Raw genomic sequence first — 8093 nt, 5'->3', positions numbered from 1 at the left:
TTGGACATGTCATCTCATCTACAGGAGTGGCTGTTGATCCGAGTAAAATTGAAGCTGTGTTGGATTGGGAGAGACCCAACAATGTTACTGAGATCCGGAGTTTTCTGGGTTTAGCCGGATACTACAGGCGATTTATTAATGGATTCCCCAAAATCGCCTTGCCATTGACTAGGTTGACCTCGAAAAGGGGTGCCATTTGCATGGTCCCTTGGGTGTGATGTGAGTTTTCAAGAATTGAAAGATAAGTTGACTACCGCACCAGTTCTGATTCTTCCTGATCCGGAGAAGAGATTTGAGATCTATTGTGATGCATCTAAGTATGGATTAGGGTGCATGTTGATGCAGGAGCAAAAGGTAGTGGCCTATGCTTCTAGACAGTTGAGACCACATGAAGAGAACTACCCTACTCATGATCTTGAGTTAGCAGCTGTGGTTTTTTCCTTGAAAATATGGAGACACTTCTTGTATGGTGCTACCTTCACAGTTTTTAGTAATCACAAAAGCTTGAAGTATCTATTCGATCAAAAGGAGCTTAGAGATGGATGGAATTCCTGAAGGATTATGAGTTTGACCTTCAGTATCACTCTGGAAAGGCGAATGTAGTGGCTGATGCCTTGAGCAGAAAAACCATGGGTGTGGCTAGCATGATGATTGCAGAGTATGATTTGATTGAGGAGTTCAGGGATTTGAGAATTTGTCTGACACCATTTGAGACTTCATATTTCATGACTATGGTCGAAGTCCGAAATTCGTTAATGGAAAAAGCTAAAGCGGCCCAAGTGCTTGTTGAAGAGATCCAAATGATGAAAGAGCAAGATTTTGTGTTCACCGATGCTTCTCATGTGAAATACTATAAAGATCGGTTAATTGTCCCAAAGGGGCCAATGGTAGAAGAAGTGTTAACAAAGGGCCATATGGGTAAGTACACCATTCATCCGGGTGCAACTAAGATGTACCAAGATTTGAAACAAAATTTTTGGTGGTCAGGGATGAAGAAAGACATAGCCCAGTTTGGGAATAAGTGCCTTATTTGTCAGAAGGTAAAAATTGAGCATCAGAAGCCTTCTGGTTTGTTACAGCCATTAGATATTCCGGAGTGGAAGTGGACGAGTATATCCATGGACTTTGTTGTTGGATTACCGAGAAGCCAGGCTGGATTTGATTCCATATGGGTTGTGGTTGATAGGGTGACTAAATTCGCCCATTTCATTCCAGTCAAGACGACTTTCTCCACAAAGCAGCTAGCCAAACTATACGTCAGAGAGATTGTTAAGCTTCATGGCATTCTCGAAAGCACAGTCAGTGATCGGCATCCGAGGTTTACTTCACGCTTCTGGGAAGCGTTGCATGAGGCCTTTGGTACTCAATTGAGATTGAGTACTGCATATCACCCGCATACAGATGGTCAGACAGAGAGAACCATTCAGACACTAGAGGACATGTTGAGAGCATGTGTGTTAGAGCAGGGTAATGCTTGGGACAAGTACCTGCCACTGGTTGAGTTATCCTACAACAACAGTTATCATGCCAGTTTGGGCATGACTCCTTATGAGGCCTTGTACAGCCCTAGGTGCAGAGCACCTACTTGTTGGACGGAGGTTGGAGAGAGACAGTTAATGGGGCCAGACTTGGTCTAAGAGACCACAGAGCAGATTGAGATGATCAAAGATAGGCTGAAGAAAGCCCAAAGCCATCGAAGAGTTACTATAGTGCCAAGCACAGACCCCTTGAGTTCTCTGAAGGGGATCATGTATTCATTCGATTATCACCCACTACAGGTGTTGGATGTGCCTTGAGAGTGATGAAGTTGAGTCCACGGTTCATTGAGCCCTACCAGATAATCAAGAGGGTTGGACCGGTGGCGTATCAACTTGCTTTACCTCCCAACTTAGCGAATCTACATGACGTCTTCCATGTGAGTCAGCTCTGCAGATATATATCTAATGATTCACACATTGTACAGCCTGATGACATAGAGGTTAAGAAGGATTTGAAGTTCGTTGTTGGACCTTCTAAAGTTCTTGCTCGAGATGAGAAACAGCTTCGAAATACAATTATTCCCATGATCAAGATTCAACTGGAGGGATTGACACCTGAGGATGCCACAAGGGAGCGGAAGGATGATATTCTCCGGCGTTATCCTGATTTTGATATCAGGTATGGTCCGATTTTGAGGACAAAATCTTTTTAAAAGGTGTGGTGAATATAATAAGTGTAACATCCCGTCTAATTAGGAACCTATTTAAATGGCAATTAGGAATGGGGTAGAGTACTTGTCTTCGGATTATATAAAGGTTTGCTTTAGAATGGAGTTAAATTAAATTAGGGAATTGTTGGTATTATCAGGAAGGTAAGTACCTATTTTATGTGTGTGAAATTCTAGTTATGAGTATAGGAATAACTTAATTATAATACATAGAAAGCATAACACTACTTAGAATTATATGGGTACTCATTAAAAGTATGCGATTAATTTTAAGTTAATGAATAAACCCTTCGTAAATAATTAGAGGTACATAAAAATTAGAAGGCTTGGGTTAATTCCTAAATAGGAAAGCAATTGGACCTTCGTTTTTGAAACCACCTTCTTTAAGGGCCACGACCCAAGTCTTCAAATGTGGAGCCAAAATCAACCCAAGGTACTTTCTTCACATGACTCCTTATCTCATCCCAAGCAAGTTCTACATGTCAGCTTATTATTGGTCTAGAATCAACCCTTGTTCCCCTTATCCCTTCATGCGCATGGTGTAATGGAAAAAGGGGAATTCTGATTGCTTGTACCCTTGTTCAAAATCATTCAGCGCTGCCCCTCCTTTTAGCCAATGGGAAGAAAGAAAAATTTGCCGCATGTTTCCTTATTGGTCCAAAGTTACTCACACAAATCACCATCAAATCTCTCCAGCCCTTGTACGCATGAAAAAGGAAAAAAAAAGCTTAGTATCTTCTGGTCTTTGGTGTCACTGTAATCAACTTCCAAATCCTTAGTGTAGTACTTCCTAGGCGCTGTTGGAGGAGATTTTAAGTTGGAGATTTAATTTAGAATCAGAAACAAAGTTGGACCCCCTCTCATCGCAAATGGCCGTAGGTACCAATAGAGAAGAACCTTCATCATTTAACTTTCTTCTCTTTTCATCTTTCGGTTCGGTCATAGACACAGCTAGGTGGAGAAGTAAATTCCTTGTTGCTCTCTTTGCTCCACCCTACCCCCTTCGGTTGATGAAGAGTCCCTCTACATGCAGAATTGGTGATCTCTTCTTCCCCTTTTCCAACCGAAGCAACCTTCATCAAGGAGGTGAGACACTTCTTCATCTCCTTATTTTCCATCTCATGAATCGGTTTGATGGGGTAACTTTCCTTGCGTGTAGTTGGGAATCAGAATTCATTGAGACTAAATAAACTCCCTTGCATGTGGCTGAGTTTGTGAACTTGGGAGAGTGAAGGAGGGAGAACCTTGACACCTACATTGGGGACTCTATTCTTGGCTTAAGTGTGAACCGTAGCTCATTTGAAAGGAGGTAACTAAGCCTAAACTTAAGACTCCTCACCATATCTGTTTCAGTTTTGGTGTGCAGCCTAGGAGAATGTATATTTTTCGTTCTCCTTGTTTCTATTTTTGTTGCATTGGAACCTTGGTGTAGACTAACTTATAGGACCGATTGAGAGTATGGAAATAACTCCCTTTGGGTCTCAATTAATCTGTTTGTGGACTAGTAGCGATGCATGTGTATAAGATAAATTACAGCATGTTTATTAGTTCATTTTAGCGCATCATTGGTTTTGTAGAAGAGGTTAAGTAAATGAACAAAATTATGACTTCTAGTCACTAGCCTAAACCGCCTATGTGTTGGAATCCTTAGCTATGCGCATTGGTAAAATAAATTGAAGGCAGAAACTGTTTAGAATAAGGGAATGGTAAAACCGAATTGGACCTAGCCCTTGCAAGTGCAAATAATGATTTTATGGGACTTGGGAAAATAGCCTCGTAGCTTGTGGAACGGCTTGTGGAACTAAGATGATGTATTTATTGTTTCTTGTATTAAGGTAATTAGGCAGCATGGTTACATAACTTATTCAGCAGCGCACACCTAAGCTAGGTAGATGTTGATTATATAGATAAAAACCGGTGAAGGTAGTACATGTAAATTGTTTAAAACTGAAACCGAATGTGTTGTGGATCCTAGGCTTTTTACTGTTAGCTAAGGGATGGACTTACTTGAAACCAGGAAATTGTTTAGCGAAAGGATCATGGTAATGCGATTAAAATCAAGGGTAGAAGGCATGAGAATTATTTGTGTACTATGGACAACATGTTAAAACCTCATTATTACTCTCCTATGTTATGTAGAAAATGTTATGTAAATAAATGCCATGAGCACCCTATTAATGCTTAAAAAACTGAATTGATATGCTTGGAAGACCTTGGATTGTTCGCTGTAATAAGTTAGAAAAAGAACTTGAAGTCAGAAAAGTTAGTAAGTAAAAGACTCATAGAACCTTGTAAAATGCTAAAGCTTATAGACCTGGCTACTGCTTGTAAATTGTAAGAACCAATGTTTAAGAATTCTGCCTGGTTTTCTTGCTTGATTAGGTGCACATAACCTTTGAGTGTGGATTGAGTTTGCTGCTGTATGATTTATATTTGGGCACGCCAGGTATGTGTTTGGTGGTGAGACCTGCTGTGACTATTAGCTAGAGTATGAGATTTTGAACTGATGCTCACATGTGCCTTATGATTAGTATTCTGTTATATGGTATATGTATTCTGCCTTTGGACTTGTTATGATGGAAAATTCTGTTTCAGGAAGTATTTGTTATTCGGAAGCTTGGTATTAAATATGCAAAAGATATATGCTATTATTATTATGATATAGTCATGCATTTGCACATCATGTTTCACCTGTGTCTGTTTGTGTGTGTGTCAAGCATGTCATCGCATACCGCATTATGCATTCATCTTGGAGACTGAAGTATATAATAAAAATAAGCATACGTTTGAGCACGCATCATGTAGGCATCCCTCTGGTACCAGGGTATGGGACACTTGGCTTCAGTCTGCATAGGTCCAGTGGAATTCACCTTTTGGGGAGCCCTATGGAATATCCACTGTGTTTTTTAGTACGTGCACGACGGTGCTATGATCGTACACCTTTGGCGTTATATACGCATCTTGATTAGTATTTTGGCGTTATATACGCACTTTGATTATATGTTAGCATCTGTCCGGAAAATTAAATGTTGATGCAACTGTTTTGGAATTTTGTGCCTAGTCTAATATTGTTGTTGTATTGGTTTTATTGCCACACTACTGAGATTTTTCTCACCCCTTCGGGGGCTCAATTTTCATAAATTGCAGGAGGACTTAGAAGCATGTGAAGAAGTATTTGTTGACATGATTTCATGGAAATGAATTGATTGAGTTTTACTGTTTGGGATATCCTATTGTTTAATTGATGTTTCTGTTGGAAGTATAATGTATATTCAGCTTTGATGTAGCCTTTTAAGGATGGCATTTTATTATGTGTATTCTGTCTTGAAATGAGTTGTGACATGATATTTTTATAACGTCTGAATTTAGGTGATTCTAAAAATTAAAGTGTCAAACCGATTTCTGTTGTATCTAAATTCGGAGTTTTTGAACGGTTTTTGCGAGCACTTTGCGAATTGTCGTTCTGGGGCTACAGACCTCCGAATGAGGCTTACTTTATATGCATGCGAAGCCCCAGTTGTGTACTTTCATATTATGTAAACCTTACAATGAAATTTTGAAAACTCGAATTATTATGATTTTTACAAGTCAGGAGGTTTTTAGAAAAACACACTGGATTTTCGAGAACTTTGCGAGTTCAGTTTCGTGGGGCTATTCTCCTCCGATTTGTGTATAATTTATATGTACGTGAAGCTCCAGATGTCTAGTTTCTTCGTAGCAAAGAAAATTTTTGTAAATTTTTGTATTCGAATTTTTCATGATATTTGCAAGACAGGCTGTCTTCAGGAAAATCAGAGTTGCGTAGCGAAAGCCTTTTGAATTTTACTTGCTATTTTCTTTTTCAAAGTAAGTCTTCTAAGAAAGTTTTTTGAATTGGTATTAATGAAAAAGTTTTTACTGAACAAAAAATTTTACTCGTTAACAATTCGACTCTAATATGCTTAGCAGACAACTCTCTTGGACGCGTACAGGGGAGGGTGTCACACTAATCCTAATTATATGATTTTTAAATTATAGGGTTATAATGAGAACCTTATGGTCATAAATAGAATGGGGATGAAATTATAAGAATTTTGATACCCATATTGATGGTATTTTGCACAAATGAATTTTCATCTGTTAATTTTGACTGCTGACGTAGTAACAATTAGTAGAATAGCTCCAAATTAGCAAATTATAGTTAGAGAGCTAATCTAATGATATAAACATCATGAATGAGGTTAGGATATGATTTGATGAAGATTGATACCCATATTGGGGTATTTTTGAAAAGTCACTTCTGCCGGGTATTTTGTACTGCTGTAGCAGCAGCCGGTAGAACCCCGAAACGAGAAAAAGATGAGAAAATGGAAATAAAGACCAATATATGCCTAACAAGTCATAATTAGACCAAAATGTTAAAGTTAAGTAGATTATGAAATCCGAGTACAGTTAAGAACACCGGTAAAGACTACAGAGCAATTAAACAACTTAGTGGATCTGTGATCTACTAATCAAATTTTTAAGTTATGAACATGATAATCAGACAAAATTAATGTTAAGTACTTAAAGTTAGAGTCTTGGGAATTTCCGGGTAAAAAATTTGACGACGGATCAGTTAAAAATTACACCGGGTCACACTAAAGGACGAATGGTCACTTAGTGACATGGCACCCCCTAATTAGGGCACCATTCCCCTTCCCCCTCATTCTGAATCAGCAGCCCCCATATCACTTCTCTCTCTAAAATTCAAACTTCAAACTTTGATCTCACTTCTCTCTAAGATTCCACCTTCAAAACCTCTCCAAATCACCAAACCTCCTTCACCAAACTTGTTCCCCTCACTCTCCTCTTCACAACCATACCATTTTTATGGTGTGAAGCCAAAATTTCGTAGCCCTTAGCTCCTTGGACAGCCATGGTTTTGTGAAGGTTAAAGGCCATGGAGTTGTGTTCTTGAGCTCTCTTGAAGAACCACACTTGCTTGCTTGTTTCCTTTGATTTTTGGGTAAGTGTTCTTGATTTTTTTCATGAAAAACCTCATCTTTCTTCTTGTGTTCTTGAGCCTAACTCATGAGCATGTTCATGAAGGTTTGTTCTTGCTTAAAGGAGGGTTCTTGGTGGAAAAAGGTGGAGACTTGAGCTAAAGGAGGAAGCTTGGAGATGTAAGCTTCACTTTTGGAAAGATGACCCAAAAAGCCTTCCTTTTTCCTTGCATATGCCATGGTTTTGTCATGTTCATGGGGGGAATATTATTGAAAAATTTGTAAAAGTTGATGTTTTGATGATTGTTCTTAAGGGTGTGTGAGTTGTGAACCAAGAAATGGTTGGTTGGATGAGTAAAGGTTCAACCTTTGAATCCTTGTGAGGATTTCATGAAAAAGAATGAACTTGAACCCTAAAAATGTTACATGAAGGTTCAGCCATGTCCATGGAGGCTAGGGTTTGATGACAAAAGAAAATGTGATTAAGTTGTTAAGTGTTAAAAAATGATTAGAAAGATTAACTAGGTGGGTTAACTCTAAGTAAAACTCACTAATCATGATTAATAATGGCTAAAAACTCTAATTAAAATAGCTCATCAGATCTGCCCCATAAAGTATATAAGGGTTTAGTTGTGTTAAAATTAAGGAGATGATGAATTAGGTGATTAATTAAGGGTAGGGATTAATTAACAAAAGTAATTAAGGATTTAACTCTAAGATTTGACTAAAGTAGGATTTAGGTACATCAATTAAATAATTAGTAAAATTTAAGTATCATGACATAATGGGACTAAGGATATTTCATAATGTGACTTAATAATAGAAAAATCCAAGAATTAATGTGAATTAGGATTTATAATCAAAAGTAATTAAGGTTTGTTAAGTAAACACATTTAAGGCTAAGTAACCAATTTTTAGGCGAA

General features: G+C 38.2%; 1 protein-coding gene across 1 annotated transcript; it reads left to right on the top strand.

Moving 5' to 3' along the window:
* Window positions 1–1801: 1801 nt before the first annotated feature.
* On the top strand, window positions 1802–2191 carry LOC133302928 (uncharacterized). Its single transcript, XM_061502757.1, has one exon. It carries the CDS (start codon window positions 1802–1804, stop codon window positions 2189–2191), a length of 390 nt encoding a protein of 129 aa, XP_061358741.1.
* Window positions 2192–8093: the final 5902 nt, after the last annotated feature.

This window comes from Gastrolobium bilobum, unplaced genomic scaffold (genome assembly GCF_033153095.1).
Source record: "Gastrolobium bilobum isolate Gb01-03AN ecotype WA unplaced genomic scaffold, APGP_CSIRO_Gbil_v1 utg82032, whole genome shotgun sequence".
Classification (NCBI taxonomy): domain Eukaryota; kingdom Viridiplantae; phylum Streptophyta; class Magnoliopsida; order Fabales; family Fabaceae; genus Gastrolobium; species Gastrolobium bilobum.
Note: the sequence above shows the minus strand (reverse complement) of the source record. Positions and strands in the feature narration are given on the sequence as shown.